General features: G+C 37.3%; 1 protein-coding gene across 3 annotated transcripts in view; it reads right to left on the bottom strand.

The window, feature by feature from the left end:
• The window catches only part of GRIA2 (glutamate ionotropic receptor AMPA type subunit 2), a 107304-nt gene that overhangs the window by 6707 nt on the left and 74195 nt on the right, over nt 1-26402 (bottom strand). For all 3 annotated transcript variants that reach the window (XM_042467672.1, XM_042467671.1, XM_042467673.1), the window contains exons 7-13: nt 21586-21753; nt 21266-21370; nt 20347-20457; nt 19160-19366; nt 18325-18695; nt 12514-12712; nt 1-28 (exon numbers count right to left, since the gene is read on the bottom strand). The exon at nt 1-28 is cut by the window's left edge and continues 220 nt beyond it. In XM_042467672.1, the coding sequence (XP_042323606.1) occupies nt 1-28; nt 12514-12712; nt 18325-18695; nt 19160-19366; nt 20347-20457; nt 21266-21370; nt 21586-21753 (1189 nt within the window). The remainder of the gene's footprint in view (nt 29-12513; nt 12713-18324; nt 18696-19159; nt 19367-20346; nt 20458-21265; nt 21371-21585; nt 21754-26402) is intronic.

Below are 26402 nucleotides of genomic sequence, written 5' to 3' on the forward strand. Positions count from 1 at the left end.
TTTTATCAAATACTTGAATTTTAGATCTCTGCAGAAAGAGGTCAAGTAGGTAATTATCCACATAGGAAGTCAATACAAACTATTAACAGAAAAAACGGCACCAATTATGGAGCATTAAGCTAATATCTAGCTTCATGGAGAAGAGGCACAGAACAGTCTATCGTAATTATAGATTTTGAAATACCACTCAGCTGGTTTTTCTATATAAATCCTAAAATATTTGCATAATAGAAAATATCTTACATGGCTAACCAATTTAATTATATTACATTATATCATTTCTTAAAGAGCACTACCAAACATATATTTCGTTAATAGATAACTCTGTGGATATAGTAGTAGATTGTTCTTGTTTTATCCATTCAAGTCATTTCTTACTTATGATGATGCTAAGGCAAACCTATCACAGGGTTTTCCTAGAAAGGTTTGTTCAGATGGGTTTGCCACTGCCTTCCTCTGAGATTTCTGTGATTAAACAGGGATTTAAGACTTGATCTCTGAGAGTACTCGTCCAACATTCAAACCAGTATAACATACTGGCTCTACCATACTACTACATACAGATATTTCTATAGATATTTCCATAGACAATTACTGCTGAATATAATCTCAAATAAAGTTTATGTCATTTCCCCCCAGGCTTGTGGTTCAGATTTGCTATGAATTGATATTACTTCTGGTGAAATCATGCTGCCAACTCTACAACTGCATCCTAAGATGTCACACACATAATTGTAATACTCTGAATCTATATGAATGAGATAAAATTCAATATTTGACTTTAGTCCTCTAGATGTTTTGGACTTCAGCTCCCAGAATTCCCAACTGTTGACCAAGCTGGCTGGGGCTTCTGGGAGTTAAAGTCCAAAACACCTGGAGGACCAAAGTTTGGGAATCATGTGTTGCAAGTGTCTTTGACAGATTAGAAATGTTTTCAAGATAACCTAGCAAGACATTTTGGTGTTCCAAGGAGGAAAACTGTGGACTGTAGCAGTTTAAATTCCTATCAACGTGGCTTATTATGTGTCAGGTTTTTAAAAAATTAGATAGACCAAAAGTTAGAGGTACTACTAGAGCACTGCAATGATAGGTGGAACATAAAGGCACTTGTTTACCCTCTCTATAATGGTCCAGATTAATAACGGGAGGAATGATGCTCTAAACTAGCTCATTCAGTAACTTCCAGACACACTAAATGGAATTAAATTGACAAAATATGGGGTGGGATACGGAAAGGGTTCAGAAACAAGCTGTTGCTGAATATTTCCCTCCCTTTTATGAGCTCAGTCTAACACTTGTTTTATCCCAATATGGGTTTTGTCCATTCCTGTTGCCAGCTCCCCCCCCCCCAAATATTTACTTCACCTCTGTAAAGGTAGGGAGGCAAAAGACGGAGAATATGCTCCTATAGTACAATCTAGCTGGGCATGCAGAGAGACCATCCCAGGCACCGTGGGAAGCATACTTTCTGATGTGTACTGCCATACATTCAGGGGACACTATAAATTACATGAAGTGTAGAGCTGTAACTCAATGGTAGGCAATATGTTTTACATACAGGAGGTTAGGGCGCTATTTGAAAGAGGTTAGAAAAATATCTGTATGAAACTTTGGAGAGCTGCTTTCAGGCAGTCAACAGTACCAAATGGATAAAAATCAATAAAAAGCAGCTTTCTATGTACCCATATAGAAAACTTCCCATATCCTGTGGTGGTGGCAATGGATACTGTTGAATGCCTACTGGGCAGGCCATAATCACAGGCCTGTTGAACTTTTCTTCTGTTTCTGCTGTTGCAGTCAATCCACCCTCTTATTGACCTCGTCTAACCTACTGCAGGAGCACGTTTGGAAGAAGAGGAACTTATAAAGCCCTAGACGGCTTGAGTCAAAACTATTTGAAGGACTGAATTGCCTTTATGAGCCCATTAGACTTCAAGATCTTTTGGAACAGACCTTATCTGTGTCTTTTTACCTTTTCTGGCTCATTTGATGCTTGCTCCCAGTCTTTGGGATTTCCTCCTGAGGCTCACTCCCTCCTGTCCTTCTGATGGCTCACTCCCTCCTGTCCTTCTGTTGGCAACTGAAAACATTCTTGTGCCACAATTTTTTTTTAGAAACTGAATGGAATGGGATTTTAATGATGTACTGTACTGTTTTATGGTTTTCTGTGTTTTTTTCAAGTTATGTGGCTGCATTCTGGAATAATTTATTCTTAATGTTTCACCTGCATCTGTGGCTGGCATCTTCAGAGGATGGTGGCATGGAAGCATGTGGCGTATATATACCTGTGGGATCCTTGGTTGGGAGGAAGTGGTTTGCCTGTTAATTGTGAAGTTTGTGTGTTGTACTGTGTTGAATGGCAAAACCTGGAGGTGAGTTGTTGAGAATATGCCTAGGGGATTTGTGTTTACTGTATTTAATTAGTAATCCATTGTCTGCAGGGGAGACCCCTGACCCTAAATGGTGTTCATTTGCATGTGCGAGTCTTGATTTTGGTGTTTTTCAGGACTGGTAGCAAGATTTTGTTTATTTTCAGATTTTTTTCTTTCCTGCTGAAGTTATCTAAGTGTTTGTGGCTCCTCTGAAGATGCCAGCAACAGAAGCAGGTGAAACATCAAGAATAATTCTTCCAGAACATGTTCACATAGCCTGAAAAACACAAAAAACTATGGATGCTGGCTGTGAAAGCCTTCAGCTTCACATTGTACTCTTTTATTTATACTTTTATCAAAGTTTTGTATTGCTTTTAAAATGTTGTATTGTTTAAAAATATGTTGTTAACCACCTTGAGTCTCATTATTGGGAGACTTGAATAAAATAATAATAAAATAATAATAAATCATAATCTTTCCTATTTGTCTTCCAACTCATACTGTACTTGGTATTAAAATGCAACTTTGATCAGAAATGTTCTATAAAATGCTTTAAAAGTCATTTAGGTTTTCATCTGGGTTCCCTAAATGACTTTTAAAGCATTTTATAGAACAATTCTGAACAAAGTTGCATTTTAATACCAAGTATGAACCCAGATGAAAGCATTGAAAATATTGTTGAATTATTAGACAAATTTGGGGAGGTGTCGGGTTGTAAATTAAATAAAAGCAAATCAGGAATTCTGACAAAAAATCTAAACAAGGATGAACAAGGGAAAATAAAAAAAATATCAGGCATTCAAATTGTTAAAAAAATTAATTATCTAGGGCTTCAAATCTCTAATAAATTAGCGGAACTATTTGATAATAATTATGGTAAATTATGGAGGGAAATAAAAAGTGATTTGATTAAATGGAACAAACTGCAGCTTTCCATGATGGGAAGGATCGTGACTATAAAGATGATGGTTCTGCCCAAAATGGTATATCTGTTCCAAACTATGCCCATTAAAATCTCCAATAAATGCTTTTATGAGTGGGAGAAAGACTTATCAAAATTTGTTTGGAAAGGGAGAAAACCAAGAATTAAACTTAAACTACTACAAGATGCAAAAGAAAAGGGCGGTCTAAATTTACAAAACTTAAAGATATATTACGAAGCATGTTGCCTGCTATGGACCAAGGATTGGATTATGCTAGAAAATGACACACTGCTAGATGCAGAAGCGGATGGAATACCCTTCGGGTGGCATGCATATCTGATATATGGGAAAGGGCAACAGAATAGATCATTTGGATCACACTGTATAAGAGGTTCACTAATTAAGGTTTGGAATAGATATAAACTGAGAATAATCCCGAAAATACCTGGTTGGACTTCGCCACAAGAAGTTTTCTACAGAAAAGAGATGCATAAAGAAGGAGATTGGATTAGGTATAGAGATATTATTGACACTAGTAAATCTGATTTGTTTCTAAAAACTAAAGACCAATTAAACAAAGAAGGGTGGAACATAAACTGGTTTGTTTACAAGCAATTACAAGAACAATTTAAAGATGACAAGAAGGAATTTGGATTTGCCCCACCCCGAGATAAGTCGGAACTAATTCAATGTATGGTAGATAATACTAAAAATGTGATAGGGAAGCTATACAAATTGCTGTTAAGCTGGGACTTGGAAGAAGAAGTCGTGAAGCAACAGATGATCACATGGGCTAACAATATTGGGCACCCTATAAATTTAAATCAGTGGGAAAAAACATGGAGAAACAAATTCAAATTTACAGTCTCCCAGAATCTATGTGAAAACTTTTACAAAATGTTTTTTAGATGGTATTTATCCCCGGTTAAATTGGCGAAAATGTCCAAAAACTCAAACAACAAATGTTGGAAGTGTAAGACTGAAGTTGGGACCTTCTACCATTGCTGGTGGACATGTAAATTCACTAAAGAATATTGGAATATGATTAACAATCAAATTAATCTAATTATGGGTAAGGTAATTAAACACAATCTGGAATGCTTTCTGTTAGGGATCTTTGAAGAAGAAATTAAGGGGAGAGAGGAAAAACTGTTGTATTATTTGGTGGTAACAGCAAGAATTTGTTATGCACAGTATTGGAAAAGCCAGTCCAATCCTTCAATGGAAGAATGGATATTTAAGATTTATGAAGGCATAGAAATGGACAAATTGACTCAAATTTTGAAGGATAATTTTAAAAGCAAGAATAGTGATGACTGGGAAGGATTTTATAAATTCTTGGAATCCAAATGGGGTAATATTGCCACATGTTATGTATGAGAGGTATATATAAATATTTTCTCTGTCTGTAACTAAGAATGTATAATGCATTATGATTTATAAATAATTTAATTGTTACATTTGATATAGGGTAGGTGGGTCTAGTTTGTAATATCTTTGCATTTCAAGAAAGGCATGTTAGCCAAAAATAGAACAGATACTGGTGATAGGAAGTCATTTTTTTATGTTGTATGTTTGTAAATATGTCTATGATTGGTAGAATGAATTTGGAAGAACGGTAGGAAGAGGAAACGAAGAAGAAGAAGATTAGGAATAGGCGAGGAGAGAAGAAAGTGTAGAGGGTTAGTGTAGGTCGATTCTAAGTATTAAGGCTAGTTAAGGAGGTGGAGGTAAGGAAAGTAAGAAGTAAGAAAGATTAAGAAAGGAAGATTAGTTGAAGGTAAAAGGAAAGGGTGAGTTCTTTTAGTTAGGTTTCCTCTTATATATTTTGTGTGATTAAGTACGATTGTTTTGCCTGTTGTTTACATTTGTCGGTATTGTTTGTCTTTGTATCTATATTCTTGTTTTATCAATAAAATTTATTAAAAAAAGTCATGTAGGTTTTGACGAATCTCTGTCTCAATGGAACTTCTCGGTAGTGAGTCAGTATTTGATAATGTGGAGGTCATTAGACAGAAACCTTCCTATATCATATTCTTCTGTTTGAGAGGATAGAAAAGCTAAAATTTGGATTTCCCAACACACTGTAGCTTCAAGAAGCAGGTCCCTATCAAGGGATGAAAAAATCATATTCACAAATGTTCTTGTCCTCATTGAAAAAGGGTATCTTGACATGTCACCCTTTAACAAAGGTACCACTGTGAGTTTAGTTCTCATACAGATGAGCACTGAATTCTGTATGAGAGCTAAAAGATCAGTGCTGTTTTTTTCTTCAACAGTAACAGGAAATAATACAGTTGGTCCTTCTTATACATGGATTTTTTATACACAGATTCAAGCATCCACAGTTTGAAAATGTTCAAAAAAAGTATAAATTTCAAATATCAAACCTTGATTTTTCCATTTTTATAAGGGACACCATTTTGCTCTGTCATTATATTTAATGAGACTTGAGCATCTACGGATTTTGTTATTCATGGGGATCATGGAACTAAATCCCAGTGGATAGCAAGGGTCCACTGTAGTTCTGCACAAGAAAAGTCTTTGGAAGAGAACATGTTTTTACGCAATACATTGCATTTTGTGCAGCCCCCATTATTTTATGCAAATACAAACCATCACTATTTTTTTTTGCCAGAAGTCTCATTAAAAAAAAAAAGTCTTGTCCAGTGTGGAAGAAACTTGTGAAATTCTGCATTCTAGCATGACAAAATGAAATCACAAAGATAATGTCTATCAATATTATAATTCACAAGTTGCAGGATTTAGTGGTTTATGAATAAATGTTATCTAAGGGGTGGCCTCCAGCCTCCTCTTTTACAGCCAGATCGGGGCTGCAGAAACTGCAAGCTGTGCCCCCCATCTGGCCTTTGCAGGGTGCAGAAAGGAAATGCAAAAAGCAGCTCTTTTTGTGCCCTGCAAAGGGCTCAATAGATGCAGCGCTGTAGCTTTATGACGCTCCTTCAATGCTGCTTCATGCAGATGCAGCAGCAGAGAAACCCCATGATGCTGCACACTGAGTGGATTGGCACACGGGGCGGATCTGGGGTGTGCATCATATGGATGCCATGTTCCGACTCTGACTCCAAGCTGGCCTTTAAGGCTGGTCTGCACAGCCCCTAACTCAGTGCTTCTCAAGCTATCTGATGTTGGGCACCTGGAATTTTTTCCACCTACATGCCAGGGACCAGCACTACATTTGTACTTATTGAGAAGCACAGACCAAACTGGCAACAGAATAAACATCTGTGGAACATTTAACTAATAATATGCCACCAGTAGCTCCTTCTTTAGTCTATTATCTTCTTGTCACTCAAAGATTCTGGACAATAATCAAGGGCATCTCTATGTACGTAAAAGCTGCACAGCTCATGAGATTGCTAAGACACAAATCAATCAGTTTTAACAATGTGTTCCATTTATATTCATTAAGCTGCCTTCATAAAAGAAAACTCTTTCCTAGAGACACTCAATTAAGGATTTCAATTATGAAGAATTTATCAAATTAATTAGCAATCTACATATCTAGTGGGCCATCAGATAACTTTTTCATTTTGTCTTACTAAAATCTATTATTCTCAAAATGAGGTTCTATAATTAGTATGTCATTTACAGAAATAACTCAAAGCTGGACTAAAATTTGAACTGCAATCAAAAGCAGTAGTACTACCAACAGGGAAGTAGACTTGCAGCACGAATTTGATAATAGCTCAAAAGTCTCCTAATAGACTTTGTTGTGGGAAAAGAAAACTATGCATTTAAATGCACTGAAATGGTTCAGATTAAAAACAATTTGGAATAACTTCAAAAAAGACAGAATTAGATTTGATTATATTAGATAAAGGGAAAAAGAAAATCTCTAAATTTTACAAATTGTTAATAAAACTAGAATTAGAACAAGAACAAATAAAACATCACATGATACAATGGGCGCAAAATATAGGAAGGAATATTTGATTAGATGCATGGGAAAGAGCATGGGGACAGGATCTAAAATTTACATTATGCTCTGATATAAAGGAAAATTACTATAAAATGCTATATAGGTGGTATATAACTCCAAACAGATTAGCAAAAATGTATAAAACTGAAAAAGGCAATTGTTGGAAGTGCGGGAAAAGTGTTGGAAGCTTATATCATATGTGGTGGACATGCCCCAAAATTCATAAATTCTGGATAGAAGTGCATAAGAGGATAACTAAAATAATACAATTGGAGTTCCCGATGTTACCGGAATTGTATTTACTGAATATAGTAGAAAATAAAGAAGTGAGGAAAAAAAATTAAACCATTATTATCTTTAGTTACATCAGCTAGAATTACACTCGCAAAGTTCTGGAGAAATAAAGAGATACCGGGGATAGATATTTGGCTAGAGAAAAGTTTAGAGGTGATAGAAATGGATTTATTGACAATGAAACTTAAGGAAGAGGAAAGGAGAGAGGAAGATCCAATTTGGCTAAATTTGAGGGAATTATACATAAAGGGGAAACTAAGTTAATAAGCGAAAGGGAAAGAAGACGGAAAATGAGATGGTGAGATAAACCGTCTTGTTATATGAGCGGAAAGATGAATGAAAAGTGTATAATCTTAGATAGATAAGCTAGAGAGGTGGTTGTAATTGAGAGACAAAGGAGATGAAAACTTAACATTATTGAGGAACAGATGTAACGTAGCTAATAAAGGTAACAGAATGATAAGAGTAAGAATCGGGGGGGGGTGTTTGAAGGGTGTAGAGTAAAGAAAACTGATAAAATATGATGTGGTATGTTAAGGAAAATGCAACATGGGACATACAGTAGTAGAAATAAAACATGTATGTGAAAGTCACAATGACTAAGCAAGAGCAATTAAGAAGCTACACAGGTGAAAAAGCTAATGTAATTTAGAAGTCTTGAATGTCAAGGACAGAATTATAGAATGCACAATTGGAAACACCTGAGACTCATTAAGTGTACAAGGTGAAATGATGAAATTCTTAAGTATGGGATGAACTATGTGAACCAATCAAAACGAGTGTACACGCCCACTGGGTGGAAACTGACTAGTGGGTGGTGATTAACAATGGCTATAATAATTGCTATGTTTGCCAATGTATTTTGTGGGTAGTTGTGGATAGTTGGAGATATTGGAGATTGTAGAGGGCATTAGTATTTGTATATAGTAGAATAAAGTAGATCTTTTATATAAGACTACTGAGTTGTCTGGTGTCTTGAGTGAAGATACAAGAGCCAGCAGAATCCTGGAGAAGTCTGGAGACATCTCAGGAAGAAGAGTGAGAAGGCTTGGAGAGTTTGTCAAGGTCTTCAGCCTATTCTCTGAAACTCTGCTGCTTTGGAAGAAAAGCATTAACCACTGACCAAAGCTGGTCAGCACAGCTGCATAACAAGGTGGAGAGTTAGAGCCAGAGGTGAAGAGCTACAACTCCCATCATCCCTGACAAGGTAACAGTATACTCCTTTTAATTGGTTAAAAATTCTAATAAAGATTATTTTTAAAAAAATGGTTCAGATTGTAGAGTAAAAAAATCTGTCAAAGTTTTTAAAAAATGAAATCAGTAGAACACATCCATTTGGAATATAAATCATCATTGATGTCATTCTCAGCATAACAAAAACAAATCAAAAGGGTCATCCCTACTAAGGAAGTTTACAAGGGGGTCCTTTCCATTTTTCAAATGTGTTTATTTTATTTTGTTTTTTTGCGTTTTGGACTTCTTCCCTTTTTATGCAAAAACTGTATTTGGTACAAAATACAATGTATTGTGTAAAAATATTTTATTTAACTCCCCCACAAAAATAATTATAACCAGATATTTTGTAAAATTTTAAAAACTAGATCTCCAAGTGCAAGCACTAAAATTAAAAAACATCTCAAAGCATTTTGGGGGGGGGGGGGCAGGTAGGGGATGGGATATCATGATGTGGCATCATATTCTTTCACACCGAGAATGAGTAAATATTTGAATATTCTTTGCATCCCTATTATTACTATTATTATTATTATTATTATTAACCTTTATTTATGAAGCGCTGTAAATTTACACAGCGCTGTACATGCAATCTTTTTAATTAGACGGTTCCCTGCCCTCGGGCTTACAATCTAAAAAGACATGACACAGAAGGAGAAGGGAGTGGTGGAGGGAAAGGGTAAGAGGTCCAGCAGTTCCTCTCTACCTCCAAGGCCTGGACCAAGGCAGATGGACTGGAGGGAGGGCTTGGCTTCATAATGGATGGTTAATCATTTTCCAGGGAAAATACATACTCTCAAGTAGGATAATGCATATACAGTACATAGCAATACAGGAAATGGTTTGATAAACAGGCACCAAAAGAACATCAAATAGTAAGCGACAATTATGCAATGCCTGGGAAGGCTTCTCTGAACAGGATGGTTTTCAACTCCGTTTTGAAGCTGGTTAAAGAAGTGATGGCTCTTGCTTGTGGGGGAAGAAGGTTCCAGGAGTGAGGGGCAGCAAGTGAAAAGGGGCGAATCCGGGATGGGGCAGAGGAAATCCTGGGCTGAGACAGCAGACCTTGACTACCAGAATGGAGGGCCCTGGTGGGAAGGTGAGGAGAAAGAAGGTCTGATAAGTAAGGAGGGGCCAGTCCATGGAGGGCTTTAAATGTCGACAGCAGGAGCTTATACTGAATGCAGAAAGGGAGGGGGAGCCAGTGAAGGGATACCAACATAGGAGAGATGTGGTCAGAGCGGTGGGTGGAAATGATAATGCGTGCAGCTGAACGCTGAACAGAGATTAAAGGACGGAGGTGAGAAAGAGGAAGCCCAGCCAGGAGGATGTTACAATAATCAAGTCGTGAGATCACTAGGGCATGGACCAGGATCTTAGCAGTAGAGGCGGAGAGATATGGTCGGATTTTGGCAATATTGTACAAAAAGAATCTACAAGCCTTGGCTGTGGTCTGGATCTGAGGGATACACGACAGAGAAGAGTGAAAGATAAAATCAAGACTGCGGGCTTGCTGGACTGGTTGAATAGAAATGTTGTCCACAGAAACAGAAAAGGAGAGTTGAAGGGTGGGCTTAGGAGGAAAGACAAGAAGCTCTGTCTTGGACATGTTGAGCTTCAAACGCCGATGGCGCATCCACTGCGAGACAGCTGTGAGGCAAGACGAAACTTGCTGTTCAAGCCTTGGAGACAGGTCAGGGGCGGAAAGATACAGCTGGGTATCATCGGCATACAGATGGTAGGAAAAGCCAAGAGAGCTGATGAGTTTTCCTAAGGACAGTGTGTAGAGAGAAAACAGAAGGTGACCCAGAACAGAGCCCTGGGGAACTCCAACAGATAAGGGAACAGGAGAAGAAGTCTGGCCCCCTGCAACTACTGCAAAAGATCTGCCAGACAAGTAAGATCTAAACTAGTCGAGAACAGAGTCTGATAACCCAAGGTCAGAAAGTATATCAACTAGAAGACAGTGATCAACAGTGTCAAAGGCAGCAGACAAATCAAGAAGCATGAGTACAGAGTAAAGGCCATTAGCCTTGGCCTGTAAAAGGTCATTCGAAATCTTAGTGAGAGCTGTCTCAGTAGAATGCCTTGGGCGGAAACCAGACTGAAAGGGATCGAGGATGGAATTGGCTTCAAGAAACTCAAGACAGCGTGAATAAACAACCCATTCCAAAACTTTAGAAAGAAAGGGAAGAAGAGAAATCGGACGATAGCTAGACAAAGAGGAGGGGTCAAGAGAAGGTTTTTTCAGAATTGGGGAAATGAGAGCATGTTTGAAGTCCGAAGGGAAGGAGCCTGTAGAGAGAGAGAGACTGAAGATATGGAGAAGCGAGGGCAGAAAGGAGGGAGCTATAGAGATTAGAAGACGAGTAGGAATTGGATCAAGAGAACAGGTTGCAGGTTTGGAAGAGTTCAGAAGTGTAGAGAGTTCATCCAAAGAGGCAGGAGGAAACACAGAATTTTTTTTAGATGAGGGCAATAGAAGATTAAGAGCAGGAGAAGAATTGGGGGAGGGGACTATCTCAGAGCGAATAGTGGTAATTTTAGAGATGAAATAATTAGCAAAATCATTAGGAGAGAATGACGAAGAGACAGGAGGAGAGGGAGGTTTAAGCAAAGTGTTGAAGGTGGAGAACAAACGCTGCGGGCGCCTCTCATTGGCGGAGATCAATGATTGATTATTGCAAAACAATAATATTTTTGGGGAGAGAATTGTTTTTGTTGGGATGTGTGTGGCATGCATATGTGTTTGTTACCTCTATTTATTTTATTTTTATTTTTTAAAATCTGAATTTTTCCTTTGGATTTTACTTCCATAAGGTCCATATCAAGGTATTTTGCTACCTAAATCAAAATACAAAATCATGTATCTCCTCCAATTTGAAACAGAAGCTGCCCTGAATAACTGAATATTCCTTCAACACAGGTAAAGGACCAAAGATGTCCATTACACCTGAGGAAAGCAAGTTTTGGGGTGGGGGTGGGGATTCAGGGCAAACCGCAGAGCATTCACAGCTTATTTCAAATTCAGGTCACATGTCTGGCTCTTTATATTCATTCCACAAGGACAACATTTGGCAGCAAAATTACAAGCTGGTGTTGGATTTATACATGCGATGAATAATTTAAACTCTAGTGCCAATAATGGGCCTTGTATTTCAATTCATTTCACAAACCACAGAGGAGAAAAGCAAAGCAAATATAAGAAATATAGCTGTTACTTAATTTTTCCAAATAAAATAAGGGTTGAGAATGAGATTCAGTATCACAGTGAAGGAAAATAAAGTTCCATCAGGCAGATCTCTGCTCCATCTCCCCTTTGTTTGCAGGGAGGACTCACCATTCTCTGAGCCCCCTTGACATGGTTATATAATGGCTGGGGGAGGATGTATGTGGATGAGAAGTGTATGACCATGGATGCATGATATTTAAAGCATCCTCTAATAGCTCACAGAGGTCTTCTGGTGGTTCTGGAAGATGACATCATCATTGTGCTTCCAGTTACTGGAATACAGTTAGATGATTTTCAAGTGCTCTCCACCATCCTGTAGCCATTAAATCACCATGTTGGCTGGGACCCAGCAATAGAATGATATTTCCAGTGGTTAGCAAACCATTACATGAAATAAATAGTCAATACCTCCCTCTGCAACCTTAAAAAGACGTGTCTAGATATATGCTGGATTTACACCTATATGTTTCACCATTGGGATGCCAGCCAGGAATTAAATTAATTAAAGAGTCTTACCCTAAAAAATTCTTTTGTTGAACCAGAATCTAATGTTCCATAAGCAATTTCTGTTTGCTTAGACAAATCTTCAGCACTTTCAATGGGAGATACCATCCTTTCTACCGTCAGGAAGGCAGCTAGGTTAGCCGTGTAGGATGAGATTATGATCAGGGTAAAGAACCACCATACACCTCCAACAATGCGCCCAGACAGGGATCTAATAATAAGCACGGAATAGATTTTTAAATAAAATGAGTATCCTGAAAAGAATACCATTACCAGGGCTATGTATGTGCTGCATTGTGTAACAAAGGGAAGTATTTGTTTTTCATACTGTGCTGTTATGTCCCCCCCCCATTGCAATGAGTGCTAGTGACGTGGGATATAAAAACATATTTTAAAAAATTTGCTAGGATAATTTTCCTCAGGTCAATTGGTGTCATTAAATTCAGGAGTCCCATCTTGAGTTAAGGTATTAATCCATCAGTCCTTCACTGGACACTACACCTGTAAAAGAAAGCTGCTAACATTACATTGTTGCCAAATTAAAAAGTACGGTTTTCATGATAACTCAGGTGAACCTACTTGTGACAACACAAACACACATTCAAGCTCATGACTAATGTGTACAAAGAACATTTCACAACTGGATTCAATGCGCAGAAGCTATATTTTGACTGAGTGAATCAGTAAGTAATGTTCTTGGTACAAATTACTATGTCCTCTTTGAACTTCATTGCAGATTCTTGTATGGTCTCATTAGAAAATCCCAGCAATTAACAGTGAAGGCCAAATATTAAACCTATCAAACCACAGCAAGAGATTTTGAACTGATATGCTCTGATTGCATGCTCATATAAATCAAACACAATTAAACTTACATGAATAAAATAAAAAATCTTACAAAAAGTACATTTCAGAACCTAGACTCGTATTCAAGTGCTAGTCTCAAATAGAGTAAATCCACTGAAATAGGGGAAACTTAATAGGTCAAACGTAAGTTCCATTGATATAGTGGGTCTAGGTCAGTGGATGAAAAAACAATCTAGTCCAGCATTCTATCTATTCATGGTTGAACATTTGTCCATGGGAAGTCCACCAGTGGCACATGAGTGAAACATATTCTTATGCTCCCCATCAACAAATATATAAGCATTGTTGTTACTGAAGAGAATATTTATTGAACCACTGATAGTCTCATTCTCCATGGATTTATCCAATCCCATTTTAAAGCTTTTAAAGCTGTCAATCACTGCTACTTCTTTAGGTGGCAAAGTGATTTAAGAATTACATGGATATAATTGCAAATACTTATGAGGAATATTTATTTTTCTCATCCTGCTAAGGGTGGAATTTAGGAATCAAATCAAAAGTGAGGGGAAAACACTTTAAAATGATGGTTGTAATCTATTTTAGAGTTTTAGAGCAAATGTTAATAATGTGGCCTATAGTTTCAAACTTTTTCAAAGCTTTGCCCTTTTGAATTTACAAGCAACTTTTCACCTTAAGTGGGAATTCTTTGATTGATGGACTATTTATAAGGCATAGAAGTAATTGGATAAGAATATAGGGTATGTGACTGCCAACTGAACATGTTCCTTATTGGTGTGCTCAATGGAGAGATTTTTTTCATTTGCATTTGTTTCAAAGTGTGCAGTTTCCTCTATCCTTATCAGTGTCCTGTAAAGAAGGCAGTACTTTAGCAATCCTATGCAGGACAATTCAAAAGGCACACTGAGTTTACTGTAGAGGTATTGCAAGGTATGTGAACAGACACTTTCAGACTTAAAAAGTTTTAGATCAGATATGAGGAGTGGCAATCCACTGGGAGCTAGATTCCTTTCCTTGCAACCTATTGTGGTCTGAATGATGAGCCTCCATATTCAATGTCCTTGTCCCTAATTTCTCCTGGATAGAGCTTTTCTACTCACTTTTTCTACTGAGAACCTGTCTTTGCTCTTCCTTGCCCTTTCCCAGTTGTAAAAGGGAATGAAAAGCAAAGCATTTTGAGCTTGCACGTGTGGACACTGTCAGAGCCCCCATAATGGCTGTAATTATGATTAGCTTTATTCTTCCACTTTTGCTTGTTGGATATAAGAATATAGGGTATGTGACTGCCAACTAAATGTGTTCCTTATTGGTGTGCCTCTGTGATTGGAAATTATGAAATTCCATTCAAGATAGCCATTAAGGTAGAGAGAAGGCAACTGTGATTGGTTTGCAGTGGCTCATACTATCACATTTTCAGCCAGAAATTACCTGAACTGTATTCTGGTAACGGTTTTCGTCTGATTTACATTTCTGGGTTTTTCAGCTCATGTTTGCTGTTTCAAGTAAGTTTGGGATAGAGATTATTGGGGGCATTTTATGATTACCAAACTGAATATATCTTACGGTCTACACTTTTCCTCTTGACTTTAGGAGCCAGAACTAAAGGGAAGGAACTTGTACATAGACCTCTGGGGCTGGGTGGGGAATTTTCCAATACTGGATTAGGCCTGTGGGTTTTTCCCTTTTTCAAAAGTTACTGCATTGGTTTGCAGCACCTTCATGAGAAAGAACTTTTAAGTGTGGTCTCTAAATACACAAGTGTAGGTTATCAGCCATAGATGTTGATTGGTTTCTTTCTCTAATATACTGTATCTACATATATTGCTTTTCACCATTCTACCTCTGTCTAATTTTTAATTCTTCAACTGATATTCTGCAACACTGTTTAAAATTCGAAAACTGATGTATTATGTATGAAATCACCTTTCTCTCAAAGAGGCAATGTTCTATATTGTCTGGGTCAATAGTGATCTGGGATAGGATTAGCTAACATAATAGTTGCTATACAATTGTTTGAATTCCTGATTTCGTTTCTGCCACGAACTCATCCAGGCATCTCAAGGAAGCCTCTCTTTCTCTCTCATACTGTACACATTCCTCATCATTTGCAATATGGAGTGATAAATACTGATCTTCAAATGAGGGCTGTTTTGAGGGTGAGTGCATGATGAACTCTGATTATAAATGTAAAATATTGAATGGCTGGTAAATATTTAAGCTTTGACTTATCTAGGTTTTGTTTGTTTGGGGTGGGGGGTGTTGTATCAACATAGTACTAGTCTTCCACTTTAACATGCATATTCAGCTGTTAATTTATTGCAAATACTTTGCAGCCAAGCTTTAATTTATTAACCTCAAAAAAGCTTTCACCATCATATTATTTTAGGTTTGGAAATAATATTCAGGAATGAAATAATATTCAAAAATGTTTGGAAAATGATTTAAAAAATTAAAAATAATTTTAAAATTATTATTATTATTATTATTTTAAAAAATCTGTTTCTTTAGTATCAAAAACCCCAACAAGGTGAATCCCAGAGTGGTAAGAATCTTCATAATTGAAGATTATGCACAAAATTTACACATAGTGCTTTTATCAGCATTTTCTGTGCAAAAAGTTTTATTTTTGCACAATAATAGCATTTCCTGTGTACAAAAATTCTGTTTCATACACAGAAAATGCATTTCTTTATGAACAAAATGTGTAATCATTTTGTGCAGAATAAGTCCCCAACTATAACATTTTTTTGAAGAAAACAGCATTCCTTGTACAAAAAAACGTATTTATCTATAGCAATATTATTATCAGTGAGAAAATTAGTTTTCTGTGCAAATACCAATGTGCAAAAGTTTGCACAGAGTAAGTCCTGAACCATGAATGTTGATTGAAAATTGCACAGCTTTTAAAGACTTTCTCACAGTGGAAAGAAAATTGCTAAAATTACTCATTGCTTCCCTTAAGAATGAAATTCGTGAAGAACTGCATCCTTATTTAACATATGTGAAACTCTGCTTTACAGTCAGGATTTAGAGTATATATTAATATTTTTTTATTTCAATTTCTGTTTCATTTCTCCAAGTAAGACAAATCTGCTTTAAATTTTGAATTATTTGCAGTATTCTCTGAAATCCTGAGTAACTCACTTCTTTCCCACATGATGATTTTAAAAGGGAGTAAACATAATGTTTCTACCATTAAAATGCAGCACACCTTTACTGACTGAGAATTTGATGACAGCAACCTGTTTGGTAAACAATATTAATCCAACCAAATCAGATGCAGGCATGTAATTAGCTGTTTCAGAAAGATTAATACGCAGACAAGACTCTTTTAATCAACACAGAAGGGACTGAAGCCACCCATTCTGTGATTACTAAAAGGAAATACAGGAAGAACAACAGTCATTTGTTCAGAAGGGAGGATGGAAGGATAGGAAATGAAACATATCCAGAAAAACAAAAATCTATATAACATTAGCATGGTCAAATATTTATGTAGAATTAAATTTAGAATGTAATAGGAATGTAAATAAGAATTTAATTAGGAATACATCTCACCAGAGTGGGAAAAACTGCACCGGAATGACTCTGGCTAATGTTAAAACTGTTCTTCAGCTGCAAATTATTGATTGCCAACTTTAAAGCACCTGCCTCACTTCTTTACTAGAGACTTGGAATGGACAACTCTCCAGAAAGAGCACATTGTCAGAGATTATGATCCTGTGGCCACCCTGGCCTGTGACTGATGCCCCACTTGCCTCATACAGTATAGTGCAACAGCTCTTTCTACTATATATATTTTATTAACATATCTGTCTTATCACCTTCCCATTTTCTTCTTTATCTCAAATCCCCATTGATTAACACCACTTTTAAAAATTAAATGAATTGAAAATTACTTTTTCCAGCTTTGTACTCCCTTCGTATTGTCTAACATGGCATCATGTTTCACTGCTAGTTTCACCCATGTTATTTTCATTACCCAAACTTAAAAAGGATATTTTATAATTCCCCAGTGACACAATCTTCTGTTCATACCTCAGAAACCTTTGTATGGTGTGTGTGTGTGTTGTTTCTATATATTTCAAACAATGAAATGGGTGCAGTGTTAGGATAGTGGGCCCTCAGCTTGTGGACCTGAATAATTCCCAGCTTTACTACCTTCTGCAATCTTGCCACCTTCTGCAACTGACTAACTAAATTTCAGCTTTGATGCAATATTCATATTTGAACATGTGCCCAATGAAGCCATTGAGTTTGGAACATTGCACACACTATGAGGGAAATGAACAGCTGGTAACCCTTCAAAAACAACATAAATAAAACATATATTGTCATTAGGTTCAGAGTTGTAGAATACTCAAGTCCACCAAAATCAATAGGATCAAAGTCTATATTCTTATATGAACAAGAGGGTTTTTTTTTGTAAGCCAAACAACTGTATCCAGAATTCTTTTCCCACACACTTTTGCAACGTTCACATAATTATTGAGTTATCAGAAGACCTTTAAATAGAAAGACCTTTAAATAGAGTTCAGTAATTTTGCTAAAGGTAGAGGGGAAGTTTTAAGCAATAAGCAGACACTACATAAAGTGAAAAGTGAAGGGGAAAGAAGTATTTCATAGCTCATTAACAATGTGCTACCCTTTTTCCCATCACAGCACCTGTGAAATCAGTGCATCATTGGCTGTGAATGAGAATATGCAGCAAAAACACGGTACCCCTCCAAGAAGGCATGGAATGAGAGGAACCTTATGCATTTTATGGCCTCTGCATGGTGTATATAAGTTCACTGAGGTAAAAGATCAGTGCTAGGAGGAAACCAATTGAACAGTCCACTGGTTGCATCATGTGTTGTTGATTTTCGTGGAGAAGATCGTGGATGCTTTTGAAAAACATTTCAACAGCTGGTATTTCTTGAGAGTGAATATATATGCACCATGAACTTCCTACGAGAGACCAAAAATGCACAAAGCTGAAATGAGTGTGTAACCAACCTTGGCGAAATATCGCATCCTTGCTGCATAAAGGCACCCAAGGAAAACCAGAGACTATTAAATATCCCAAATTCATTAGATGATTCGTTACTTTGCGTTTCTCTTCCATCTTCAAACTCCTCAGTGTGCCATTCGTATGGACTAAATCTGCTGACCAGGAATAAAACAACACTGACCCCAATGTAGGCAAAAACAATGCACATCCAGATCTCATATGCTAAGGGATCAAGAAATGAAAAGACTCCTGGCTTGGACTTCTGAGGCTTCTTGATCATTATAGATATCCCAAGGCTCATAAAGGGTTTTGAGAAGTCAATCACTTCTTCTCTCACCAGTGTTATAGTTAATGGAGCAATTGCAATATCAGCTTTCTGTAATGGAAACAAAATATATATATATAATTTATTCAATATTTAACAAGGGAATAGTTTCATTGCTTTTGTATGACACAAATGAAGAATGCAACAGCAGGGGTATGGATACTAATAAATGCAACACAAGTTTCCTACTGAGGAATAAAGTACTGAGCAAACTGTCTGTGATGTTCTTCTTACTGACATATATCCAGCCATATGGTTTCCCTTTGTCATGCAAGGATTGTTTCTTTATAAGCATGGTTTGCATAATATTGCCAGCACACCACAATATTTCTCAGAATTCCTATGGCATTTATATGTACAGAAGATCTACATATGTAGGAAAGGGTGATGACAGATAGACATGCTGGCCTCTTTTCAAAAATACATTTAACTCTTGATTCATTCTGGTTGAACTGCAGCTGTCATATTGTCTCCATGGCTCATAGCTAACTCCAATGGTTAAAAATGGAGCTTACCCCATAAACAAGTTCGCCAACCATTCCATTCCAGATTTTTGTTTCCGCATCCCTGGCCCCATACTTGCCATCAGCAACAATTGTGAGTTTGTATTTGAACCCACAGTGTTTGGCAATTTCTGCAGCTAAATCCACACAGTAGCCCTCATAGCGCTCATTTCCTTCAAGCAAATCAATGTTTTTCTTTGCCATAACATACGGAGATTCCTGTGCAGAGAAATGTGGCTTTAATTGTTAGGAATACTACAGGAGTTAGTTATCTATTCATTGTGCACAAGAATGGGTGAGCAGCAAATAAATCAAGAAAAATCTGCATTTCTTTGAATAATTCAGGATTATTTATTTGGGAATCATCAAAAATTTTCAGTATCATAGCAAGCCTTACAGACAGATGGATCCACAGCAGCTTTCATAATTCTTATTAGCATTAATGGAAGATGCATAACAAGAAATAAAGGAAGATTTTTCTAATGAATACTTGCAGATTCACCATGTTCTTGTTTATTTCTCTCAAGTCCCACCAATCCCAAGAAAGATCATATAAAAATGACAATAAACATAGGGCTTACCACCATCAAAACAGCTGATTAGTTGTTGGTCTCTTTAATAATCCTGAAAAGTTACGCACTAAATGAACAACTCTGAACAGTCATTAACTTAGTGGATAAACATCATGACATTCCTACCATACTACTGTATAGCCACTATTATAGAGAGAGGAAGTTTCAAACTCTGCCATTTAGTGGAGAATTTAAAACTGACTAGAGAGAGAAAGAGAGTGAATGAGCGAGCTGTGCATTCAATTCTGACTTGGCAACTTTTGTTCCTTAAATGAACAGAACAACAACTTAAGCAAAAAATGAAAGCATACTCCTGCTACAATAGAAAGAGCACTTCCTTGAAAATGGTTCCCTTAATGTTTTTGTCTGTAAACATTTAAAAAGTATAACCTACCATGAATACTGAAAAATAAAAGCAAGGACACATTTCAAAACCCTTACAACTATGCTAAAACAAAAGGGAATTACACCAAAGATTTTACTTTATTTCCAAACAGAACATTTCCCAACTGTTCACACACATTTACAATGAAAAAGGCAGTCAGTGTTTTACTTCAACAGAAACCAAAATCCAATTATAAGATTACAATTCAGAGTATCCATTTCACAAAAAATGTGCTTAATTACCATAATAGTAGTGACAATAATAGTCTTATTCTCTAATCCAGAAGAGTCGTTCCCAGCGAGACCATCAGTAGGAATCACAACCAATTTATCTACTTCACTCCAATATCCAATCTGAAAAAGTTTGTAGGCAGCATTCAGACTATTACTATTTCTCTTTAAAGAATATTTTTGATAAATCAAATCCATATGACAAACTACATTCTACTGCATGTACTCAAGAACTAATGATAGCTGTATATTTCCACAGGAAGTGTAATAAGTATCATATATTCTATAAAAAATAAAAATTGGTGGAAGCATAACATTCATCATTCTGTTGTAATATACAGTTTAAGTTGATACAATGGACACTGCTAAAAGTAAGCCAAAAGTAAGGCCTTTAATATTATTTTTAAAAAAAATAATAATATTAATTTCAGTGGGAGACAAGCATCTTTCCCATATTGAAAAATCAATGGGAAATTTTATACCTAAGTTGGAAGTATTGAAGTCATTAAGAAAATCACAATTTAGAAAATTCTACAGTCAGTTGTTTAAAACCTGTCATATTTAACCTCCATCTTATTTCTAATAACTTGTAATATACAATTTAAATTATTTTATTTGTTCTGTCAGATTATACTCACTTTAAATTATGGCCATCATTGACAAATTATAAAAAAGAATTTTAACTCCAACACACACACACACACACACACATCTTTAAATGCTGAGGAACCTTTGCCCCTTCAGACATTGATTATTACTCCCACCATCCCTAACCAGATGAGGTGGGAAGGACCTATGGGAATTAGAGTCAAAAAACATCTTGGTTTGCAGACTCCCTAAGGCTGCTTATATCATTGTATTAAGCTTTAAGGCACCTACTTTCTAAATAACTTAACAGGAAAAACTGAAGGTACTCAAAATTAAAAATTACCTTCCGGGGACCAATACTTTTGAGTTCCATGACATTTATTGTATAGTTAATTCTCTTTCCATTTTGATCAAACTTTATGTTTCCTGTTAATCCTTCTACTTGAACCTATGAGAAGTAAAAATGGAAAGAGAAGCAGAGACAAACTGATTAACTGAAAATGCATTTACAGTGACAAAGGCTTTACTTAAACAGTTTTTTCCAGCTTACATCTCACTTAATTGTCATTCTAGATATGTTAGACACAAAGATGTATGTGTTCCTCATATTTTTATTTTAAAAAATCAAGTCCAAGACATTTAGATTGGTTCTAAAATGTCTACCTGCTTCAATGCCCTTTCTATTTCCACACCATGAGACCAGGGCACTGCTGGGTTTGCAAGGCAGTCTCCAGCATTTCCTCTTCTAGAAATCTCAACCCGCTGTTTGCGCAGATTCCGGAAAGCTGCATCCATCACTTTGACAGCATCATAGGTTAGAGCTGATGTATACTGAACGGGAGCAAATATAAAAACAAACCCAGGTTAAGAAGGCTACTTCTTCAGAACTAGCTCATAACTGATTATTTACACTACTGGGGGGAAATCCTTATATTCATATCCCTAGTGATATTTTCCTATAATACATATTGGTTTCTTTTAGTAGAAATATCTTATAGTGTATATTAATACAGTGGACCCTTGTTATACGCTGGGGTTTGGTTCCAAGATCCCCCATGTATAACAAAATCCGTGTATGCTCAAGTCCCATTAAATATAATGACATAGCAATATGGTATCCCTTATAAAAATGGAAAATCAAAGTTTGATATTTGAAATTTATACATTTTTTTAAACATTTTCAAACCGTGTATGCTTGAATCTGTGTATAAAAAATCCGTGTATAAGAAGGGCCGACTGTACTGCTTTATAGTATAGACTTCCTTATCTTTTGTCAATAGACTACTCCAGCTTCCAAATTGTTTCACAGAATTGAAATGTTACTGTTTATGTATTTGAACTAATGCTTACATGATTTAGCTACTAATTTTTAGCAGACAGATGGAAATTAAGAAGAAAGAACATCTTTTGAAAGAATAAAAACAGCAGAAGAGTCCTATGGCAACTGAAAGACCAGAGAAGGCTAAATGTCTCACAAAATTACAATCCCCAGAATTCCCTAGCATTGAGCCAAGCCAGTGAAAGCGGTGTCAAACTGGGTTATTTCTGCAGTGTGTTTTGGACCTTTGACTCTGACCTCTACTATTAATCAGAACTTTAGCTTTTAGACTGTGAGAGATTTTCTACTTAGGTTTTGCACAGGATTTGTGATAGAAAAAGCTAACTCCTTTTCGACATCTGTTTTATGCAAATATTAGTGCATATATGGAGAGAGTGGTAAATAAGAGCACAATTCAATAAAGGCTCAGCAGGGGCTTGTGGCAAAGATTCTAACTTGTTTCACCACTGAATTGGTAATCAGTGAGGGGATACAGACCTCCCCTTTCCCCAAAGGATCGGGGCCTCAGCGGCCACAGAGGCCCCAATCCGACGCTTCTCCAGGCCTGGTGGAAGCAGCAAAACACCACTTCCCCATGGCCTGGAAAGGGGTGTCCTTGGGGCTTTATGCCCCAAGGACACCTCAACAGCGGTGGGGAAAGAGAGAAAGGGGCCGCTTGGCCCCTTTCTCTTCCTTATCACTGGCATAGCCATTTAAAGGTACTGTGATACGCACGACAAAAGGAGCTCCGTTTCAAGTGCCCTGCAACGACCACAAGCGCCCTGCAGCAGCTCATGCATGTCACGCCAGTGACACGCAGTTTGGCTGCGGTGCGTCCGTGACGTTGGAATGGTGGCACCCATGTAGACAGGGCGCCACCATTTTGACACTGCAGTTATGTGCTAGGGTTGCGGGGCATCTGTAAGCGCCGGTCTGGATACCGCCCATGTTACATTTCAAAAAGTTTACCTTATATTTCTTGTTATAGATAAGATATAAGTAAGATGTCCAAAACATTAGCAGATGCTTAGTTACTATGATATCAGCAAACTAGACCAATTAGCAATACAAGTGTACACATACAAAGCAGTGTAAAGCCAAGAGAAACTCATAATTGTGACCTTGGGACCTTGAAGCAAACACCACTAATGTGACCCAAGGGATTGCTGAGAGGCAGAAACAGGCCCATAAGCACAAAAAAGAGAATCAACGGGTCATTCTCACCCTTCAAGAATCAGAAATATTGTTCATCTTAGTATTCAGATGGGGGAAGCAAAATGCTGTTTATGGTGCGTTACAGACTGCCGCTTTGTGGTGGTCTGCTGGTACTGTTTGCTCCGCGAGGGAGCTGCAGCAGCCAAACTGCGCGACTCCCGCACGGAGCAAAAATGAAGCTCCAAAATGGAGCTTCTTCCTGCAGTGCAGTTATGATGCCATGAGGCGCCAATGGCGCACTCGCGACGTCATAAGTGCCGCGCGACATGCAGATGCACAGCGTCCGCTACGTCAATATGGTGGCGGCTGTGTGGAATGGCTGCCGCCATATTGTACGTATTCACTACATACTAGGGTTACGGGGGTGCGGAAGCACCACCCCTTCCTAACCCTAATACGTAGTGAATACGTACTTTATGGCGGTTTGTAACCCGCCCCAGGGACTCACTTCCCCTCCACAAACCACTGTTTTGTGGCCTCTCCATCCATCAACCTTTATTAGGCATCTCAATAGACAATATACAACAAACAATACAATACAAAATTAAACTAAAATAGTTACATAAATACTTTAAAAATTTAAAAATTTTATCGTCCTTAAAATCATCTAACACTAAACTCTAACCATTATTTAATTTGTGCCAGATTTTTGTTGCCTCCATTAGAAAATTGGCCATCAATTGTGTAATCTGTACATTACAATCCTCCAATAAATGTACTAGAGTTATATCCGTTAAACAGTAGTTCAATTCCAATAGTTTCTTTAGTAATTTCGCTCTCGGTTTTTGATACAGCGGGCAAAGAAATATAATATTTTGGAGGGTATCTGGAGATAGTTCACATAAACATATTCGATTTGCAAAAGGGATCCTCAAATATCTACCCCTGGTGACACAGGAAGGGTGAATATTCAACCTTGCGAAGAGGAAAGCTTTCCTTGAAGCCTGAAGGGACAATGATTGAAAGTACTTTGGCATCTTGCCACAATAAGGGGGAATGCCAAATACAGAAGAAGAGCACACTCTGGGAGGAGTGGAATAAGTCATCATGTAGTCCCAACTCAATAAACAATCCTTAATTGCCTTAAAACACTCCTCCTCTGTTAGGAGGAGTAAAGAGTCCAGATTTAGGCCCTTTAATTTTAATTTATCTTCATATATTTTTGACCAGTTAATATAATAATTATCAGATAAAAGAAACCATATTAGACTAGATCTATTTGGTCTATAATGGATTTTAAGCCAAAATTTATATGCCATTAACCAAGCTCGGCATATAATGTTAGGTGATGAACACATGGTGGGATAGAGAACAATTTCCTGCAGAGTTGAGTTTGTAGACTTTCAACCTCCTTGTTAAAAGCTGTTACCCAAACAGATATACTATATAGTATTTGTGGTCTTATTTTGGTTTTATAAATTTTCATAGCAGCAAGGAAATCTTGGTTTCCCTTCTTATAATAAAAGGATTGTGGCCTCTCAAAAGGCATGAACTGCCTTCCCACAAGTATACTTCTTCTTAGGTCTGTTATTTGTGTCTTAGCCATTCCCATATATGAAGGAATGCTCCTTACTTCAGTGGTGTCCCTTGGGGTGTGTGTAGAGAGTGTGGATCCAGAAGGAGGTATCACCTGATGAGGTGGTACACCTGGAGGCACTGGCATGTCTACTGGGCTTTCCCAGCAGCTGTACAAGACCCTGAATGGATGTTCTGGAGGCCACAGCGTTGCCCCTTCAGTAGTGGGATCTGGAATGGTTGCAACCATAGCAGATCATGAAGGCCTTTGCTGGCTAGATGATAGCAATAGTAATAGCAAATACATTTCTCTACCATTTATCAGTGAACTAGCACCCCCAAGCGTATAAGCTAATTGTCCCCAACAAGCTGAGTACTCATTTTACAAACCTATGAAAGGATGGAAGGCTGAGTGGACCTTGGAGCCCTGCCTGGGATCAAACTCACAACCTTGTGGCTGCAGTACTGGCATTTAACCACTGTGTCACCAGGGCTTCCTAGGGCTGAGAGGAGGGTAAGTCAGTCCCCCCCCCTCACACCAGGTGATACCAAGCTCAGAACCACCACTACCTTACTTCAAACAGTTCCTTTGCTGAAAAGCAATCAAGCCTGACATAATAATGCAGCTAGATCAAAGTGCTTAGAAGCATTTGCTCCCACTATCTGCCTTTCTCTCTTGATCACATATTCATTGATTATATTGGGAGAATAGATCCAATGTCTCCAAATTTAATCTGCTGTTGGAACAATTTAACATTGCTTGCCCAGAGACTAGTCAGTAACTAAATTATGCTAGAGCACACCGCTGAGATAGACAATTTCTCCTGCTGCTACTGTAATCATTTATATGCAGTCTGAAATAGCTGCAGTCTTGAGGCAAATATAAATGGTTTATGAAGCATACGAGCTAATATTAATTACAAACCAGTAGAGGTTTTTTTAAAAAAACAATGCCTTATAGCTGTGACCTTTAGAAAAAGTTTAGTATATTAGTATAATATTTTCATCCCTATATAATATGCATTATATACATTGATTAATGAACAAGAACAAAGTATCATGTCTATAGAATTCTCCTAAGACTACTCTTTCTTCTATTTGACAGTTGCTCAAATAGAATCAAAGGATTAGCAGATCTGTTAACTAGAAGGCATAGTTCAGTCCCTTGAATTGAGATACTCTGCCCAATAACTTTTCAACTTTGTAACTTGAACTTGTCTTCTGAAAAACTGAAGGTGATGAACAAAAAGATACCAACCTACTTTTATCTACCAAGAGAATTTGGGCTACAGATGACACTATCCAAGTCACCAGCACTTTAGATATTAGTTGGTTGACTTAGGAAGTGGTTGGGAGTTCTCCAGAACCTGTCATTACTTATGACCCTCTAAAGCAGGGATGGGAACAGTGGGACTATAACTCCTATATTCTA

Source organism: Sceloporus undulatus, chromosome 5 (assembly GCF_019175285.1).
Source record: "Sceloporus undulatus isolate JIND9_A2432 ecotype Alabama chromosome 5, SceUnd_v1.1, whole genome shotgun sequence".
Taxonomy (NCBI): domain Eukaryota; kingdom Metazoa; phylum Chordata; class Lepidosauria; order Squamata; family Phrynosomatidae; genus Sceloporus; species Sceloporus undulatus.